At 40.4% G+C, this 21,506-nt stretch overlaps 1 protein-coding gene and 1 long non-coding RNA gene across 2 annotated transcripts in view; both read left to right on the plus strand.

Annotated features, from left to right (window-relative positions):
* ttc23 (tetratricopeptide repeat domain 23) overlaps positions 1-16,530 on the plus strand; it is a 35,437-nt gene extending 18,907 nt beyond the window's left edge. Inside the window, exons 7-12 of the mRNA XM_034176566.1 lie at positions 7,957-8,128; positions 8,220-8,325; positions 8,617-8,744; positions 8,998-9,147; positions 15,339-15,421; positions 15,555-16,530. Coding sequence (XP_034032457.1) covers positions 7,957-8,128; positions 8,220-8,325; positions 8,617-8,744; positions 8,998-9,147; positions 15,339-15,421; positions 15,555-15,669 — 754 coding nt within the window. The 3' untranslated portion in view covers positions 15,670-16,530. The remainder of the gene's footprint in view (positions 1-7,956; positions 8,129-8,219; positions 8,326-8,616; positions 8,745-8,997; positions 9,148-15,338; positions 15,422-15,554) is intronic.
* A 1,325-nt stretch (positions 16,531-17,855) lies between these two features.
* On the plus strand, positions 17,856-18,321 carry LOC117515832. Its single transcript, XR_004562237.1, has 2 exons — positions 17,856-18,077; positions 18,146-18,321. It is a non-coding gene; the product is annotated as an uncharacterized LOC117515832 (long non-coding RNA).
* Positions 18,322-21,506: the final 3,185 nt, after the last annotated feature.

Raw genomic sequence — 21,506 nt, forward strand, 5'->3', positions numbered from 1 at the left:
CAAACATAAAAAATGCAGTACGCTGGGCTGCTGAGGACCAGGATTGGGCAACACTATGGTATCTGGCCCGATAGACGTCAGAGCCTGTATATGACTAATTTCTTATTTTCTTCTGAATCTGATGAACACAATACAAGGTCTGTTAGAAAAGTATCTGACCTTTTTATTTTTTTCAAAAACCTGATGGATTTGAATCATGTGTGCTTGCATGAGCCAACCTTGAACCTTCGTGCGCATGCGTGATGTTTTTCACGCCTGTCGGTTGCGTCATTTGCTTGTAAGCAGCCTGTGTGTGAGGAGGGGTGGAGACTCTCGTTTTTTCTTTGCAAGGAAATGGCGGAACAACTGGAGCAGCGGGACTGCATCAAATTTTGCCACAAACTGGGCAGTAGCCAGGTGGAAACCATTCGGATTATTCAGACGGCTTTCGGTGACGATCCTCTGGGCATCACACAGATTAAGGAGCGGTACAACCGGTTTAAAGACGTCCGCACAACGGTGGAGGGCGCGCTGTGCTCCGATCGGCATCAACACGCTGAAACGACGATCATTTCCAAAGTGAACGCGGTGGTGATGTGGGACCGTCTTGTGACTATCCAAGAAATTGCAGAAGAGGTAGACATCAGCACTTTTTCGGCACATTCCACTGTGACAGAAGATTTTGCCATGAAAAGAGTTGCAGCGAAATTCATCGGCACGAAGCTGATGGCGCAGCAACAGTACCTCCGTGTTGAAGTGTCACAGGACATGCCCTGATGTCCAGCTTGTCCACAATTTCTTGAATAGTCACACAACTGAAAAGCCACCGAAAGCCGTCTGAATCTTCCAAATGGTTGACGAGCTGGGCATGTTACAACATGTCCTGTGAGGCTTCAACACGGTGGCGCTGTTGCTGCACCATCAGCTTCGTGCCGATGAATTCGCCGCCACTCTTTTCATGGCAAAATCATCTTTCACAGTGGAATGTGCTGAAAAAGTGCTGATGTCCACCTCTTCCGCAATTTCTCGGATAATCACACGACGGTCCCACATCACCACAGCATTCACTTTGGAAATGATCCGGTCGTTTCAGCGTGTTGATGCCGATCGGAGCGTAGCTCGCTCTCCACCGTTGTGCGGATGTCTTTCAACCGGTTGTACCACTCCTTAATCTGTGTGATGCCCAGAGGATCGTCACCGAAAGCCGTTTGAATAATCCGAATGGTTTCCACCTGGCTGTGGCCCAGTTTCTGGCAAAATTTGATGCAGTTGCGCTGCTCCAGTCGTTCCGCCATTTTCCTTGCAAAGAAAAAACGAGAGACAACACCCATCCTCACACAAAGGCTGCTTACCAGCAAATGACGTAATCGACAGGCATGAAAAAAATCACACATGCGCACGAAGGTTCAAGGTTGGCTCATGCAAGCACACGTGATTCAAATCCATCAGGTTTTTGAAAAAAAATAAAAAAGGTTGGATACTTTTCTAACAGACCTCGTACAAATGCCACCTTTTCAGTGCAATGTGCCACACTTTACATAAGCATGCAAGTTGCTACTTTGTTCTGCCTTTTCTCAGGGTAGCCTTTTTTTTTTTGGATAGAGTATGACCTGCACTATAGCTGTGCCAGCAGTGTTCTGGAAAATGTTACTAAAGTGGTCTGTGTGGCTCGGGTTGCAACACATCTACAATTCCTTAATTATGTCAATTCCCTGCTCTGTGTTGTCATAGTAGAGTTTGGTGGCATGTTCCCATACTTTCAGGAGATGTGTAAGAAAGCACAGTGAATGAGAGAATAGAGAGGCTTTGTCCGTAGGTCCATGAAAGTACAAAAGCACATCTCAAAACATACTGGAACAGAGCTTTACTTTGGCCACTGCTGCTACTGTAAAAGGTCCTGAAGTGCCAACTGCATGAAGACATGGAGGCAGAACATTCCCACATTTAGTCCTGTTGGCATAATCTTGGATTCATTTGAAAAGAAACAAGCATTTGCTATGTTTTTTGTAAAAAAAACAAACAAACAAAAAAAAAAACAGTACTTTTAGTTATTGAGGCATTCATACCCAAATCCATGTGTTCCAGGAAGGTGAACATAATTATGTCAATGGTCAGAATTACCAGAGAAACTTCAAGTCTGTACTTTTTGAGGATATAAACAAATTCCATGTTTAGCTGCTGTGTATACTCAATCACTCAAATAACTGTATCCACCAACGTAATGAAACAAGACTGTGTGGATGTAGGACAACTGGTTTCTTCGTGCTATGAAAGAGGCTGGATAGAAGCCATCATATGATTAGAGTGCTGAATTAAATTTTCATTCCATTCTATGCTTTGAGGCTGTTAGTGTCGTCCTGATGGATCCAGTGTAACATCATCTGATCCTTAATTTCCTCTCTATCTTGCTTAGTAGCAGCCTGCGCTCCTGTACTACAAAAATATGGAAAACAGCGGTTACAAAATGGTATGTGTAATATAAAATTGTGTATTAGCTCCACTTCTAAAAATTAAGAACTCACCTTGCGGTGTCACTTGTATCACATTTTTAATCAGACGTCTAGACCTGTGTGTTCCACTTGTGTTGCTTTTGTGGTCGTCTATGGTGGTGTCGACGGTGTTAAAACTTTAGGGCTTTCTGAAGTTTGGCTTAGAGCAGAGACGTGCTGCACAGGTCACTGCATAACGTGTTTGTCAGAGATTGCGAGAAGTCTCATAACCTTCAGTCCCAGAGGAAATAAGAGATTTGTGAAAGATTGCAGCCAAAAATACTTACACAGGCAATGTGCAAGCCCTTTCTGTTATGACCTGCACTGCATCAGGTTTCAGGGGTAGCCAGAAAATAATGTCTGCTCCTCTGCAGAGCCAGTTTTTAGCTTGCCAGCATGAAGCGAATGCAACTAGAGCACTGCGCTCAGAGTGCAAACCTCCACCAACGCTAGTTTCCAATTCTACAAATTTTTACCTTGGAAAAAAATTTCAATGTCAAAGTCAAAATGAGCAAATATTTGCACAAAATCAAAAAAAAAAAAATTATATTAGTTTGAACATTAAATATCTTGTCTTTGTGGTGTATTCAGTTGAATATAGGTTGAAGAGAATTTGCAAATCATTGTATTCAGTTTTTGTTTTTCTTTTTTTTACATAATGTCCCAACTTGGAATTTTATATTATATATATATATATATATATATATATATATATATATATATATATACTCTCCACTCAGATTGTAATAGCCAATCACAGATTAGCCTTTCTGTCCATCATTTACCTGTATTTTGGCATGCTTGGTGTCAGAAAGTTATGCTGGATCCAAAAGGATCCAAAAAGGCTACGACCAAAAGTTATATTGGATTGGTTCCCACTGACCAGTAGTGTTAGAGCTTACTGCCAACAGCTAGCCAATCAGAAGGTCGGGAACTAGCTGACAGACGCTGGTTGAAAAAATGGCAACAAACATGTCAACAACAGCAGAAAATCGTCTGCCAGCGAGGTTTGCTGAGGTCACAGAGGAGTAACTGGTGGAAATATTAAACTCCAAGGATGCCAAAAACACTAAGAAGGTAGACAAGCACGCTACTGACGTTTTAGAAGCATTCATCGCATCAGAATCAATCATACGCTGTTCACAACAAAATAAGTTGATCTAATTTACTTGACTCTTTGTTGTTTGCTTAATTTGGGAGGGGGGTGGAGAACATAACAATTGATGGATGGCAAGTTATATTGGACTCGGCTACACCTCGTCCAATATAACTTTTCTTCATCCAATATTTCTCTATGTTGGACTCCTTACCATCCATTATTTGTATAATATATCAAGGTTAATGTTTTGTTATATTGTATCCTTCAAATGTCATGCATATGCTCAAAATACAATTTGATCCCACATTTTGATTCACTCTTGCATACGAGATAAGTGTATATGCAGAGAACCAGCACAATCTGTCTTTCTCCCTGAAGGTCCACTGCACCTGCTTCAGGGCTCCATAGATGTCAACATGCTCTGGTAGCTCATCCCCAATAATTATCAGAGGACATGTGTTTTAAGCAGGTGCCAAATGAAATTAATGTCTTGGTCATGCACAACATGGCCAAAATGTCAAAGCTGATGTTCCCATTGCAGTGCAAGTGATACTCCTCATCCGAGTCTCCCTACGTGACTGCTCATTTGACACAAAGTTATTCTAGCTATACCTGAGGATGCTTCAAAGAGACCTCATACCAAAGACATCTAGTTGTCATCCTTGGCCACTGATTAGTGTCCAAGTCTCACAACAATACATTAAGAAAGAAAGCAGGACCCTAAATACATAGATCTTCAATCTCCTGGAACGGTATCAGCATCCTCAAATACAAGTGATACCATGACTCCATAAGCTTTTCTTAGATAAAGTTGTGGTCAGAGGTTCACATACAGTGAGCAAAATAAGTATTTGAACACCCTGCGGTTTTGCAAGTTCTCCCACTTAGAAATCATGGAGGAGTCTGAAATTTTCATCTTAGGAGCATGTCCACTGTGAGAGACAATCTAAAAAGAAAAAAAAAAAAAATCCGGAAATCACAATGTATGATTTTTTAATAATTTATTTGTATGTTCCTGCTGCAAATAAGTATTTGAACACCTACCAACCAGCAAGAATTCTGGCTCTCACAGACCTGTTAATTTTTCTTTAAGAAGCCCTCTTATTCTGCACTCTTTACCTGTATTAATTGCACCTGTTTGAACTTGTTACCTGTATAAAAGACACCTGTTCACACAATCAATCAATCACACTCCAACCTGTCCACCATAGCCAAGACCAAAGAGCTGTCTAAGGACACCAGGGACAAAACTGTAGCCCTGCACAAGGCTGGGTTGGACTACAGGACAACAGGCAAGCAGCTTGGTAGAAGACAACAACTGTTATGATTATTTATTAGAAAGTGGAAGAAACACAAGATGACTGTCAATCTCCCTCGGTCTGGGATTCCATGCAAGATCTCACTTTGTGGGGTAAGGATGATTCTGAGAAAGCACAGAACTACACAGGAGGACCTGGTCAATGACCTGAAGAGAGCTGGAACTACAGTCAAAGATTACATTAGTAACACATGATGCTGTCATGGTTTAAAATCCTGCAGGGCAGCAAGGTCCCCCTGCTCAAGCCAGCACATGTCCAGGCCCATTTGAAGTTCACCAGTGACCATCTGGATGATCCAGAGGAGTCATGGGAGAAGGTCATGTGGTCAGATGAGACCAGAATAGAGCTTTTTGGAATCAACTCCACTTACCATGTTTAGAGGATGAGAACAACCCCAAGAAAACCATCCCAACCGTGAAGCATGGGGATGGAAACATAATACTCTGGGGGTGCTCTTCTGCAAAGGGAACAGGACGACTGCACCGTATTGAAGGGAGGATGGATGGGGTCATGTATTGCGAGATTTTGGCAAACAACCTCCTTCCCTCAGTAGGAGCATTGAAGATGGGTCATGGCTGGGTCTTCCAGCATGACAATGACCCCAAACACACAACCAGGGCAACTAAGGAGGGGCTCCGTAAGAAGCATTTCAAGGTCCTGGAGTGGCCTGGCCAGTCTCCAGACCTGAACTCAATAGAAAATCATTGGAGGGAGCTGAAACTCCAAATCTGAACGATCTAGAGAAGATCTGTATGGAGGAGTGGACCAAAATCCCTGCTGCAGTGTGTGAAAACCTGGTGAAAAACTACAGGAAACATTTGACCTCTGTAATTGCAAACAAAGGCTACTGTACCAAATATTAACATTGATTTTCACAGGTGTTCAAATACTTATTTGCAGCAGTAACATACACATAAATTATTAAAAAAAAACATACATTGTGATTTCCAGAATTTTTTTTTTTTTTTTTTTTTTTTAATGTCTCTCACAGTGGACATGCACCTAAGATGAAAATTTCAGACCCCTCCATGATTTCTAAGTGGGAGAACTTGCAAAACCGCAGGGTGTTCAAATACTTATTTTCCCCACTGTACTCTCATTGTGGGCATGAATGTCATGGTAATTTTGGGCTTTTAATGATGTCTTTGAACTGTGGAATGATTGTACAGCATACATCATGACAAGAATTGGGTGCATACATTTGAATGTATTTTGGATATTCAATCCACCCAGGGTTAAAATTATACTTACAGGCTCAAATATATAGATACATTCACTTAAATCTTTTACTAAGTGGCAATGAAGGTTCTACAATGTCTTAAAATGACAAGACCTATTAACAATTCGTTTGTGATCATGATTAACTACAACTGGTAATTTCTCTTTGCCACCACAAAATGGATGTGTTTAACAGCACTCAGACTAACCAGTACTCCGAACAATGGGAAAGTCCAAAGAAGGAGAATTGTAGATTTAAACAAACTGGGAAGATCTCTTGGAGCCATTTCTGAACACCTGCAGATTCCAAGATAATCAGTTCAAACAACCGTATGGAAAGTTAGTCAGAGTGTCACCACTTTGCCAAGGTCTGGAAGAAGACAAACTGTCACCCTCAGATGAGGTGAAATTGGTAAGATGTCCAGGAACAACCCAGGAACCACCAAGGCTTAGGCCTGCCATGAACTGGAAACTGCTGGAACGCCAGTGTCACTGTCCATAGTGAAGTGTTTACATTGCCATGAACTGAGAGGGTGCGACCATGAAAGAAGCCCCTGCTCCAATAACGACACCTTCAAGCTAGACTGATATTTGCAGTTGCCCACATGGACAAAACAAATGCCTTCTGGAGAAATGTTTTATGGTCAGACAAGACAAAGGTTGAGCTATTTGGCCACAATGACGAGCTATTTTTTGAAGGAGTGAATGTGAGGCTTTCAAACCTAAGAACACAATCAACTGCCAAGCATGGTGGTGGTAGCATCATGCTCTGGGGCTGTTTTCCTGCCAGTGGTACTGATGCATTGCACCAAGTGGAAGGAATAATGAAACAGGACTACATCCAAATTCTTTAACGTCACCTGAAATCAACAACTCAACGGTTGAAACATGGCCATAATTGGGTGTTCCAACAGGACAATGATCCAAAACACACACATCCAACTGGTTGTGGCTTGGATAAAGCAAGCTAACGTTACTCTTCTGCAATGGCCTTCCCAAAGCCCTGACCTCAAACTCTATTGAAAATTTGTGTACTCTGCTTAAAAGTTGGATATGTGCCAGGAAACCAACCAATTTAAATTACCTCTACCAATTCTGGCAAGAAGAGTGGTCAAATATCCAGCCAAAATTATGCCAGAAGCTTGTTGATGGCTACCAAAAGTGTCCGAAGTTCAGCTTGCTCATGGGAAGAGCCAATGGAATAATGAGGTCACTGGACAGAGGTGTACGGCACACCCAATATCTTAGTAGGAGGACGGCTGTCCAAGTCTTTAGAGTCCTGTTGCTTCCTGTCTTATGGCTTTGAGAACTGGATGCTGGCCAGTCAGCTAAGTCAATGAGTGGGTGTTATTAGAATCCTTGGGTTCCAGTGGAATGTCTTTATGTCAAATGAGCAGTGAACAGCCAGTAAAGGCCTCTTGCATGCACCATAACTGAACACCAGTTGTGACACTCGAGGAACATGAAACACTTTCCGGAGTTGGGTGAAGCCTCATTGCTGAGGTGTCAGTGATGGGATCAGGCCAACGCGAAACCCATGTATCACTTTGCAGAGGTATATAGATGGTCACTTTTCAGAGATAAGGCTGGATCACAGACTGCTTGGGATTTGGTAATAGCACATTAGCATTTTCTCAAACTTGACCTAACCTAATGTAAATAGAATTATCTAATGCTCAAACTGGGATTTTATTTCTAAAGCTTGTGAATAAGCTTTTTTGATGCCCTAGACTACTAGAACATCAGCATGTGTAGGTTTCGAAAAATTGCCTTCCTACCTTGTACCTTGGCTTGACTAAATATTTGTCTCTCTCACAGTTTGCTTCTTTTTACATCCCTTTGTGCTCTTTAGAGTCTATAGGAGACAGAACAGGCTGGAGGAGGCTTTACACCAGTGTGAAAAGTCTTTGAATCTTCTGAGGGATAGTGGTAAATCAGAGAAGATGTACTCTGTCTATAGGGATATGGCTGCTATTGAACAGAACAAAGGTCAACTGGAAAGATCAATTGAGAATCTCTCTAAGGTAAGGTGATTCTCTCTTACAAGTCATCCTCCACACTAAGGTTCCCAACCTCTGTTGTTATTTAATGTACGACACTGGGGTTTTCTGCTAGGCTCATGCTATTGCTCTGAGTCACAGCCTAGGAGACCTGGAGGTGGCTGAAATCTCCCACAACCTGGCCCTTGTACTTTCTGCTGCGCCAGAGCCCCACCACAATGGTGAGTCTATTTACAGGCCTTAGCTTGGTGCAACCAGCCCTTTAGATGAAGGACGAATCAGTCATTGTCTTCACATATGTCAAACTGTTTAAAATGTGATGGAAACTGTTATTACAAGCATGATGCATGGCAACAATGTGACCCACTCCACTGAGAAGTTATTAAAAATAGAATATGTATGTCAAAGAAACCAGCACTGTGTTTTTGGAGGAAATTATTTTCAGGATCATTTCTAACATATGCTACAAATAAGATTCACAGTTTTTATTTTTGGTTTTCCCTTATCTTTAGAATCTGCAGGTCAGTACTTTGAGCAAAGTCTAAGTGGGTACAAGAACTGTGTAGGGCCACACAATGCAACCTTTCTTGCCACTCAGGATGATTTCTGTCGCTTCCTCCTCACCAACGGGCAAAAAGAGGTACAAGCAAACAACCATATAGTGTCACTACACTTATGCACTCCAGGAATTCAAGTGTCCTTCGCCTTCTTATGTTTTTGACCAAGCAATTTTGAAATCCACAGCATATTTTCATGATCAATATTTTCCTTCTTCAGACAAGGGCATAGCAAAAAAGCATTGTGAGAAATGCAACAATTCCACATCCAAAATGGGGTGTGACTGTTTTGTAACAGCAAGAGATGATTTATGTAGGCGTAATGTGCCGTTGCAGAGATGCGCAGAGATCCAGAGAGCTTCTCTCACTTTCAAGAGATCTACATTTGGTGATTTCAGTGCTGAGGTCGCAGACACCCTGCAGTTAATAGGAAGTGTGGAGATGACCCAGGGTCAGATGAAGCAGGCCTATAGGAACATGACAAAGGTAAACACATTTTTCCCCCCACCAGCAGCTGATTTGGTGCTTACTGTGTTGTTATATCCCCTCCAAAATAAAAAAAATAAAAAAGTTTGGGGTGTATGGAGGAGGCTTGAGACCAAGAGGCTTGTAAGTGGGACTCCGAAACCAGTTGGATTTCAGGGAAATTTGACCTAATGGTAGTGCACAATGTGATGATATACACTAAGAAAGAATGCTGGTGCAACATTCTTAATGGGAATAATCAGACTTTTGTTGTGTTTTTACACACGCACACATATATATACATACACACACATATATACACACACACACATATATACATATATATATATATATATATATATATATATATATATATAAAAAACACACACAGCTGTGCTTAAAAGTTGACATACCCTGGCAGAATTTTTTTTTATTATTTTTTTGGCCATTTTTCAAATAATATGAATGATAACACAAGCTTTTTTTTCCCACTCATGGTTAGTGGTTATGTGAAGCCATTTATTGTCAAACAACTATTTACTCTTTTTAAATCAAAATGACAACAGAAACTACCTAAATGATGATGATGATCAAAAGTTTAGATACCCTGGTGATTCTGGCCTGATAACATGCACATAGGTTGACACAAATGGGTTTGAATGGCTACAAAAGGTAACCATCCTCACCTGTGACCTGTTTGCATGTAATTCTGTGTGTAAAAGGTCGGTGAGTTTCTGGGCTCCTGGCAGACCCTTGCATCTTTCCTCCAGTGCTGCACTGATGTTTCTGGTTTCTGAGTCATAGGGAAAGCAAAAGACTTGTCAAAGAAAAGGTAATTGAACTGTATGAAACAGGAAATGGATATAATAATATATCCAGGGACTGAGCATGCCAATCAGCAGTGTTCACACTCTAAATTAAAAGTAGAAAATGAGGAATTCTGTTGGAACCAAACCACGGTCAGGCATACCAACAAAAATTTCAGCAACAACTGCCAGGAAAATTGTTAGGAATGCAAAGAAAAACCCACAAATAACTTCAGCTGAAATACAGGACTCTGGCTGCTTCAAGATGCACAATAAGGAGGCACTTGAAGATAAATGGGCTGCATGGTTGAGTCACCAGAAGAAAGCCATTACTACACAAATGCCACAAAGTATCCCACTTACAATACGCCACACAGCACAGAAAACAAAGCTATTTAGAGTGATGAGACTAAAATTGAACTTTTTGGCCACAACCATAGATGTTACATTTGGAGAGGAGTCAACAAGGCCTATGATAAAAGGTACACCCTTCCTGCTGTAAAGCACAGAGGTGGATTGCTAATATTTTTGGGATGTGTGAGCTACAAAGGCACAGGAAATTTGGTTGAAATTTATGGCAGCATGTTATCACAAAATACTGGAAGAAAATTTGCACCTATCAGCCTGGAAGCTGCACATGGGACGTACTTGAACGTTCCAGCATGACAACCATCCAAAACACAAGGCCAAGTTGAATGGCATTGGGTACAGCAGAATAAAGTGAAGGCCTGGAGTGGCCATCACAGTCTCCTAACCTCAATATCATTGAGCCACTCTGGGGAGATCTCAAACATGTAGTTCATGCAAGACAGACCAGGAACTGAAGGTTTTTTTTTCCAAGAAGAATGGGTAGCTTTAACAACAGGGTAAATAAAGATCCTCACCCACAACTACCACAAAAGACTCAAAGCTGTCATTGATATTAAAGGGGGCGATACACTGTATTTACGAACGGGAGTATGTAAACTTTTGATCAGGGTCATTTGGGTAGTTTCTGTTGTCTTTTTGTTTAAAGAGAGTAAACACAGTTACTTGACAATAAATGATATACACACATACACAACCACTAACCATGAGTGAAAAAAAAGTTTGTTCTGTTATCTTTCATATTGTCTGAAAAATGGGAAAAAAAAATTTCTACCAGGGTATGTAAACGTTTGAGCACAGCTGTATGTGTGTGTGTGTGTGTGTATATATATATATATATATATATATATATATATATATATATATATTTAAATCATATGTCATATTACTTGTACAGACATAGACTCTGTATATACTTGACAAACCTACGACATCACCCATAGGTTTTCTAAGGAGCAGGTTTGAAGCACAAATAGGTTTGTTCCAAATGCTAACATCTTGGCAGTGTCTGATGCCGTCTACCCCCTGGCAACACTCATGAATGGGTTTAGAGGTGAGCCATAGGTCAGACCTGGGTGGGAAGAATGAAGATCTAATACACGCCCCCCTCCCCCTACTTGGTGTGCAAAACACAAGCTAAGCTTAGGCTAAAAGGGGACGAGGTAGTGGATTTCATACTGGGTGGCTTAGGTGTGGGTATTACAACATATCACGGGCATATTGCTTCAGTAACAGTGGACCTAATGTCTCCTGCCAATTAGTGCTAATGATGGTAACATAAATAATATGAAAATTTCACTCAAGAAAAATACTGGTGCACTGACTTGTTAGACTGTTTGTCAGTAGCATTTACTGCACAGCAAACCATATTATCTCAGGTAACTTGTAATAACCTGGCCAGAAAGGACAAACAGTCAGGTCAACAGGGTCGAGTTCACAGCAGCTAGCAGCCACTGTTAGTGCGGCCCTTAGTCCAGCACACAACTGTTGCTCAACTAACCATGTCCATAATTATTCATAATAACTTTATGGCTTACAATAGTTTAAACCAATGAGTTATTTAAGAAAAATAAAAACAATTTCACACACCCCCATATAGTTGTCAAGAACAGCAAATCTAGCTACAGCAACCAAACCTGTTTTTTTTTTTTTTCTGTCAGGCTATGAACATGTTCATTTCTACTGTAAAATTAGGAATTTTGACATGGGGCTCTATGGGGAGTGATTCTCTATTGGAGCCAGGCTCAAGCGGAAACAGCAAGATTTGCCACTTCTGTCTTTGCTTAATTTTTCCATGCCAGAAGCTGGGGCTTGGTATAGCTAGACCTGCTGGGTTTTTCAGAAGTTGAACACTCTGTCAATTTGTGTATTCAATCAGACTTTCTACCACTGCTATACAATACATGCAAGCAGTTATTGTGGCAGCATGGGGGGTCTCACTTTGTGAGCTTGCTCTTACAGTTGTGTACAAAATAAAAGCAGTGCGTAAAAATAAATAAACAAAACTCAGAATCCTTATAATGGCTTTTATTGCCATACAGGCAAATGCATTGAGAACGCTTTACACTGTATTCCAAATCAAATCATGAAGAAAATATATCAAATTTGCTATTACTTTACAAAAAAGTGAAGAAAAAAGAATATTAGGTTAAAAAATAGTGTATGCATTTTTTTGTGTGAAAAAACTGGTGTCAAACAGGTGGCTCTTATTCAAAGATGAAGGTGGCAGATGTTGCACATGCTGGTTGTAGTGCATTTCTCTCTGAAAATCTGAGTAAAATGGGTTGTTCCAGACAGTGTTAAGAAGAACAGCGTACTTTGATTATAAAGTTGATTGGAGAGGGGAAACAAAGAAATGCAGAAAATTCGTAATCAGCTGCTCAGCTAAAATGATCATAAATGCTTTAAAATAGTAACCAAAACCAGAAAGATGTGGAAGAAAATGGAAAACCACCATTCAAATGGATCAAAGAATAGCAATAATGGCAAAGACTCAGCCAATGATCAACTCCAGGGCAGTCAAAGGAGGTCTGAAGTTTCCTGTGAGTACTGTTACGATTAGAGGATACTTATGTGAAGCCAGCCTATGGCCAAGAAACCCCCACAAAGTCCCACTGTTGAAAATAAAGACTGTACTGAAGTACTAGAGAGGTTACAATTTGCCAACGAATATATTGACCAATCTCAAGAGAAACAGTGCAATGCCCAATGTCTTGGACTGGTTAAGCCAAGATGGTTCTGTTTTGGTCTAGGAGTCACAGACGGTTTGTCAGATGACCCCCAAAAACTGAATTCAATCCACAGTACACTATGAAGACAGTGAAGCCTGATGGAGCAAGCATCATGATATGGGGATGTTTCCCATACTCTGGTGTCAGGCCTACTTATCGCATACCAGGGATCATGGATCAGTTTGAAAATACTTGAAGAGGTCATGTTGCCTTATGCCAAAGAGTAAATGCCCTTGAAATGGGTTTTTCAACAAGACAGCAACCCCAAACACACCAGCAACTACGCAACATCTTGTTCCCAGACCAACAAGATTAACATTATGGAGTGGCCAGCCCAATCCTGAGAACTTAATCCAAGAGCAAACTTGTGGGGAGACATCAAAAATGTTGTTTGAGGTAAAACCAAGAAATACAGAGGAATTGTGGAATGCAGTCCAATCTTCCTGGGCTGGAATATCTGTTCACAGGTGCCAGGAGTTGGTCGACTCCATGCAACACAGATGTGAAGCAGTTCTCAGAAACAGTGGTTATACAACTAAATATTAGTTCAGTGATTCACAGGAAAGATCAATCTTCAAGCATTTTTCAGTTTATACAGAATATGTTTGAGTTTGTAAAGCACAATGAAGATGCTGCTATTTTTTAAACAGCCTAATATGACTTTTCCTTCACTTTCTATAAAGTAATAAATTTAATAAAATTTTCTTCGTTTTGATTTGGAAAATTGTGTGCAGTGTTCCCAATGCATTTGCATGTATGGAAATAAAACCTATTATAAGAGTTCTGAGAGATACCCACTTTTTAAAAACACACTATTATTGTGAACACAAGTGCAGCTCTCTTCCAACCTGAACATGCACATCAAAAAATGCAGTATGGAGTAATTGTTGTTTACATCAACTATGGAATTGTTTCTGCAAAGCTATTTTGGAGATTTTATATAAAGGTCAAGTGTCAGGAGGTGTGACCACACACACACACACGACACTCCAGAGAGGATGAACGGCCTGTTGACACACACACACACACACACACAAAGAGTCCCTGTCATTTTGAGACATGCTATTTCCACTGTCCGGTCACAGGCTTGGCGCTGTCATAGTCGTATGCCAATCTTGGACGGGTGAAAGGTGCTGAGCCGCAACCCCCGATGTAAAAATACCATACAGAGTCACGGTTGCTTTTTCAGTCTGCTTGGAGCCTGAAAGATGGTCAACACAACTTTGGAAATCTGCCAGCTGTTGTCAGTCAACGCAACCGTGCTCCTAATTAAAGTACAACGCCATTATGTCCTTTCAGGAAACATGTGCTGAGTAAGGAATAGTCATGTTTTAGTTGGCTTTGTTGTGTGTTTATCTTCAAACGATTTGACATCAACAAGATTATATGTCTTAAGTGATGAAGAATGACTTTCATGGCGCCCCCTAGTAACCTTAGGTTTCTGTTTCCAAGTCACAACGTGCCTGTAAGTGAAGAGGCTCGGTTGCTATGTTGTTTTGTTGTTGAGTCGCTCTATAGAGAGGGGTCCAAGTGTGACAGGATGCATCAGTTCTCACTCTTGTATGCCGCCTGTCCGCTAACCTTTCTGAAGCACCCTGACGGAACAGATGTGACAGGACGTTTTCTGCAGCAGTCTTCATGAGGGCATCTGATCTCCTGACTGAGAAAGTGGAAAACCTGAGCTACACAGAGATAATGCCATGATAATAAGAAACAGCAGAAACACACAGAACAATGGTACACACATACACACACACTTGACATTTCCCCCCTTACTCTGTGGCGGTGCTGGAAAAAAAAGACCTATTACATCAGCTCTAGCAACAGTGAAAACACACATGAGGCCAGATGGATGTGTTCCAGATTACCCAATGTTTTACTTACCCTGGTGAGGAGGGAAACTTTTCTCTCCCACTTTTACTACTACAGTGCAGCAGGGTTCTGTTTGTGTTTATGGTGATTGCGTAACAGACACCTTTTCTTCTTGTGCCGCCCTGTGCTTGTACATACCGTGCATTTTCTAGAGTTTATTAAACTTGATCACTGTGGTGCTATGTCAAACAGGTCAGCAGTCATCTGGACTGAAAAAAGCTAATGGTAAAATGTTAACCATCTCAAGTTGTCACACCTGTGGTTTGGATCTTGCTTGTTGACTCGACTGTCCGAGTGGTCAGCACAGGTGAAGCAGTTATTTTGGGATGTTTAGAGCATTCACATGTTGCTAGGAAGTGTTTATTCCCTTCTGAGTTTGAGTTGCACTGCTCGTCTTCCACTCGCCACTCTGTTACAAATTTATTTTTGAATTTAGTGTCTGGAGATTCAGAGATTGATGGACGGTCACCACCACAAGAGGACAAAAGCTACGCAGAAAGCGGTGGACGTGCTGGCCAGGTAAATGCAGTACAGCAGACCATTAAATAAGAAAACCAGATCAATAACTATTAAAATTCTACTGATTTTCAATACATGCTTGAGTAGTTGGAAATATGTAAGCAGATGCAGTCATAAAATGTTTGTTTTGCAGGACACCGGAGGTGTCTGAGAGGCGGCGGAGACAAAATAAAGGGAAAACAAAGCCTCATGTATTTTCAGATGTGCCTTCCAGTGGCATAGAGAGAAACTCCAACTCTGAACCTTGAAATTGTTTTTACTGTATTCTTTGTTGCAACATAACACCTCAGGGGGGTTTCCACCTTCACTGTGTTTAATACGACGTGTAATGAACAGTAAGATGGTCTGAAAGTTGATGATTCCTCATCACTACATCGTAGCATGTCATGATGTTCCATGAATTGCTCAAAATATTGCACTGCCTTGGTGCATCATGCCAAGTTGTGGTTACGTACTGGTGCATCTGGATGATGTCTTGACAGTTTCATGGTAGAATCTTGCTGAGTTACAACTGCTCTTGCTCATACAAGAGGGGGAAAAGGATTACCATGAACCATCGCCATGCGCCACAAGTCAGAGGTGGGAGTAAGTCACTGTAAAGTCATCAATCTGCCAGCTGTCAAACACTTGGTGGTCATTATGGCTTGTAGACTTGACTTGGGACTTGCAGATTCATGACTTGAGAGTGACTTGATGGTGACTTACTCCCACTTCTGCCACAAGTGCAACACAATGTCCATAGACACTGCTCAAAAATGGCCGAGACTGTAATTCTTAATGATGAAAATACATAACGCCCTATATTTAGGATCTCAGCGGGATAAGGAGTTGGACTACCAATTGATAGACCTGGGTTTGATTCCCGGTCATGTTACCTGTGTCCTTAGACAAGACACTTCATCTGCATTGCTCCAGTCCACCCAGCTGTAAATGGGTACTAGGCCATAAATTTTGGTGCACTTCTGCCACAACATGCAACCGGTGGCTGCAGAGTGGTTTAGAGTTGTTGATGTCTTTGCACATCGTGGTGTGTCATTCTGTTATTGTGTGTATAATACAACCCCTGGCAAAAATTATGGAATCACCGGCCTTGGAGGATGTTCATTCTGTTTAATTTTGTAGAAAAAAAAAGCAGATCACAGACATGACACAAAACTAAAGTCATTTCAAATGGCAACTTTCTGGCTTTAAGAAACACTATAAGAAATCAAGAAAAAAGATTGTGGCAGTCAGTAACGGTTACTTTTTTAGACCAAGCAGAGGAAAAAAATATGGACTCACTCAATTCTGAGGAATAAATTATGGAATCACCCTGTAAATTTCCATCCCCAAAACTAACAACTGCATCAAATCACATCTGCTGGTTGACATTAACCGTATGTCATGAAATTGACCCTATGTGTCTTTTTGCAAGGAATGTTTTCACAGTTTTTGCTCTATGGCAAGATGCATTATCTTCTTGAAAAATGATTTCATCATCCTTAAACATCAGAAAAGTGTCCAAAATATCAACATAAACTTGTGCATTTATTGATGATGTAATGACAGCCATCTCCCCAGTGCCTTTACCTGACATGCAGCCCCATATCATCAATGACTGTGGAAATTTACATGTTGTCTTCAGGCAGTCATCTTTATAAATCTCATTGGAACGGCACCAAACAAAAGTTCCAGCATCATCACCTTGCCCAATGCAGATTCGAGATTCATCACTGAATATGACTTTCATCCAGTCATCCACAGTCCACGATTGCTTTTCTTTAGCCCATTGTAACCTTGTTTTTTCTGTTTAGGTGTTAATGATGGCTTTCGTTTAGCTTTTCTGTATGTAAATCCCATTTCCTTTAGGCGGTTTCTTACAGTTCAGTCATAGACGTTGACTCCAGTTTCCTCCCATTCGTTCCTCATTTGTTTTGTTGTGCATTTTCGATTTTTGAGACATATTGCTTTAAGTTTTCTGTCTTGATGCTTTGATGTCTTCCTTGGTCTACCAGTATGTTTGCCTTTAACAACCTTCCCATGTTGTTTGTACTTGGTCCAGAGTTTAGACACAGCTGACTGTGAACAACCATCTTTTGCAACATTGCGTGATGATTTACCCTCTAAGAGTTTGATAATCCTCTCCTTTGTTTCAACTGACATCTCTCGTGTTGGAGCCATGATTCATGTCAGTCCACTTGGTGCAACAGCTCTCCAAGGTGTGATCACTCCTTTTTAGATGCAGACTAACAAGCAGATGTGATTTGATGCAGGTGTTAGTTTTGGGGATGAAAATTTACAGGGTGATTCCATAATTTATTCCTCAGAATTGAGTGAGTCCATATTTTTTTCCTCTGCTTGGTCTAAACAAGTAACCGTTACTGACTGCCACAATCTTTTTTTCTTGATTTCTTATAGTGTTTCTTAAAGCCAGAAAGTTGCCATTTGAAATGACTAGTTTTGTGTCATGTCTGTGATCTGCTTTTTTTCTACAAAATTAAACAACTGAATGAACATCCTCCGAGGCCGGTGATTCCATAATTTTTGCCAGGGGTTGTATAAGTGTGTGTCATTTCCTATGGATGTTACAATCAGGTCTCGATGAGGTTGCGATGTCTGTTGACGCTGGTGTTATGTAAGCAGGATGGGAAGATTCTGAGCCAAAAGGCAAAGGATGGTTTACAGATCTTGGTGAAAGTGAAACCCCACTTTAATAGAGTGAACCGAGAACTACTGATATTTAAGGAGGGTTAAGTGTGATCTCTGTTTGAGGAAAAAAAAAGAAAAATCAATGAGTAGTGGGGCAGCTATTGTACAGTTGATTATGTCCATATTTATTTGTTTGTACATTGGGTGAAATAAGATGTTTTCAAGATGTACACACAGAAAACATACACTGTTGTTTGACATATAAACCAGTTTAAAAATTAGGGCTGTAAATTATATCAACCAAAGAGGGATGTCATTTGTTCAATACAAATCATTAATTCAGTGAAGGTAATGATGCTGGACTGTCCAGGATGTGATCAGTTTCAACATTTGACAACATTTATGTTGAAATGGATTTCTGCAAGATACACTGATTAATATGAAATGGAACAGTGTCCAGATTACATTGTGTACATACATATTAAGTACATCACAACAACTTATTTAAAATCGGTACAATTTCAGATCATTGCTTAAATTTTTTTTGCAGTTTTCCAAAATGATTTTCCAACTCAGTTACTGTAGTAATTATACCAAGAAGTGCGCACATTTAATGTGACTAAACTTAAGATTTAATATACAGTACTGTGCAAATGTTTTAGGCACATTTAATGAATCATGAAAGCATTAAGATTTATAAAAACCTAATAAATATTCATAAATGTCTGATGAATTTCAACTTTAATCAGTATGAAATTTGTCTTCTATTTATATGTGATTTTTCAGTATACAAGTCACGCCAGAGTATAAGTTGCAGCTACTCGCCAGTACACAAATTATTATGGAAAAACAATATAGCTCACATTTTCACTTTTGTTGGAATTATATATATATATTTTTTATAGGTGCGGAGGTAGGGGAAGCATTTGTGGAACTAGATAACTGTTTCATTTCATTAAATGACATGTCACAGAAATCATAACTTAGATTTAGGCTGTTAGTGACCATCCGATGATGCAACGGGATTACTTTGTGCACTTTTGTGACTGGTCTCACAGTATACAGCATTACCAACAAACAGCTACAGAGACTGCCGAAAACAGAGTACTCGTGAGTACTCCTTTTTCCGAGTGTTTCCGACAGCATTTATGTAGCTTTGAGGAAATGTACCAGTGCGCTGTTGAATGGAATGTAGCTCCTAACGTTAAGAATGGAGCTGCAGATTAATTGCAAATTTTAAATAAGTGTGATGCTGTGTTATGATGACTCGTTTTTAAGTGATAACTTAATTTTGATGCAGTCACGATAAAAGCAGTAACCGCTCTCCCGTGAGAAGGCTTAGTGCATATGCACATCCATTTGTCATGATTGCAGCCCGTTAAAAATAGTCTCTGCTAGAGGCTCAGCTTTGTGTACGCCTATAAGTGGTGTCATCAGTATAACTGAAAATTCTAAGAAATACATCTATGATCAGGCAGCCTGAAAAACAGTGGAAAGTTCCCTGTGCATGTTCACGGCAGGCGCTATAATGGTGTTAAAACAGCGTTTTGCTCTAGTAGACAGCAGACTCTGCACACATAGATCCAAAAATCTGACAGACTGTCAAAGTAAAATAAAACTGACAAAGCCTACCAACTCCACTGAGGGGAGCAAAATACAAAAGGAGAAAAAAAACTGAATAGGGCACTCACCCACTTGCAGAATTATTTCCGAGTTTAAATATGTAAAGTCCACATCATCAAAGAAGTCGTCATGCATGGATCACATGTGATTACCAGCCAGAGAACAATGTCCAGGTCCATGCCATCCTCCTGTGGACAGATGTCCTCCACGGTTCTGCTGTGTTTAAGCCCTCCTCTGTGTGGGGGCTGACCACGGCTGCCAGCATGAAAAGTTTTCCCATTGTGGTCCTGATTTAGAAGAAGAAGAAAAAGGATAATCCCAGCTGGTGCGGATAGGTGTGTCCAGCCCACTGACCATAAGCCATGGCTGGTGGACTCTCTCGGCCACTTCCAAAAGTAGGTCTCTCGCCGATAATCTCCGCTATTTTGCCGTGCTTCCAAGGCAGCTCCTCAAAAAGTTGCCTCACGATTCTAGCATGTTAGAACGTCCATTGTCTTCTGAAAATAATGTATTCTTACTTCCTCCAAGAAATACATCTACATGTTCTGACAGCCTGTAAAAACATCATCGTGGAGACGTTCTACGTACGCGTTCATGCCGGCAGTAAAATGGCGTCCTGAGACAGCAGAGTCAGCAAACATTAAGATCCAAAATACAACAGACTCTCAAAAGAGTCTTGGGGTGAAGTGTGTCATATCTTCTCTGTACATCCTCTGTAAATCCTAAAATTTACGTCACGCCAAGAAATGCAAAATAAGACATTTCCAGAAATGCATCTACTGACTCGCTGAGCAAGACGGATAATTAATAAAATACATCAATGACCACTAATTATTACCGCATGTGCGCAGATAGACTTACAATCATGAATACTTTGATGATGTGTTGCTAACCGGGACTTGTTGAAATAGGAATGTTTGCATGTTTCACATCTGGTATTCTCTTAACATGCCAATTTGATTTTCATCAAAATTCTAGGTTGTATAAAACTTTTGCACAGTACTGTATAGAGAAAATGCATCTGGGCATGTCTGTGAAAACACCTTTTAAGAAGTTAACTTTCTAAAAAATTAGGAATAAACTATATTTAGACTTGCTTTCAGAGCTTCTTGTCTGCAATCACTGTTGCATTTCTTCACCATGTTCAGACATGGTTCAAACATGACTTGAGAGGATGATGCGCAATAGTTACCAAGCGTGCGGTCTCCTGGCTACAATCATACTGGACTCTTATCTGTTTCTACAAATAGGACACACACAACACATACGTGAACACCACGTGCCACTAAGCTGATAATCCAAAAATAGTCACGGTCATGAACGCGCTTATGTCACAACAAAGCTGAATCCTTCAAGTCAGTGCTCCAATAACATGTATGCAGGGTTTTTTTTTTTTAGTTCAACAGTGTCGGTGACTTCATTGTAAGAACAATGTTCAGGGTGAATTTTGTTTTTACTGATGTATCCTTGTTTACGATGAGAAAAAACAAAAAGCCGTACAAGTTCTTTCATAATGCGTGAAAAACATTAAAAACAAACAAAAAAACAAAATTGGGAAGCAGTTGTCCAAACTCACAATCGCCTCCTACAGGACAGTGCAGTGTGGCAGATCAGTGATGGTGGCATCCTAATACAATCACCACATAAATGATAAAATAAGATATTTTTGAGTACGTTTTTTTTAATTAGCTGTTAGTGAATTTATATGAAAACAGCAAATTTTGTTTACTCGGTGACAGCCAGTTAAACGTCCTGCATTCACTTACAGACTTTCTGCCTTCAAAACTTGCAAATTTCTTTCAGATAAAACTTTTTTCCACGCAAATCTTCAAAT

This window comes from Thalassophryne amazonica, chromosome 8, assembly GCF_902500255.1.
Source record: "Thalassophryne amazonica chromosome 8, fThaAma1.1, whole genome shotgun sequence".
Taxonomy (NCBI): domain Eukaryota; kingdom Metazoa; phylum Chordata; class Actinopteri; order Batrachoidiformes; family Batrachoididae; genus Thalassophryne; species Thalassophryne amazonica.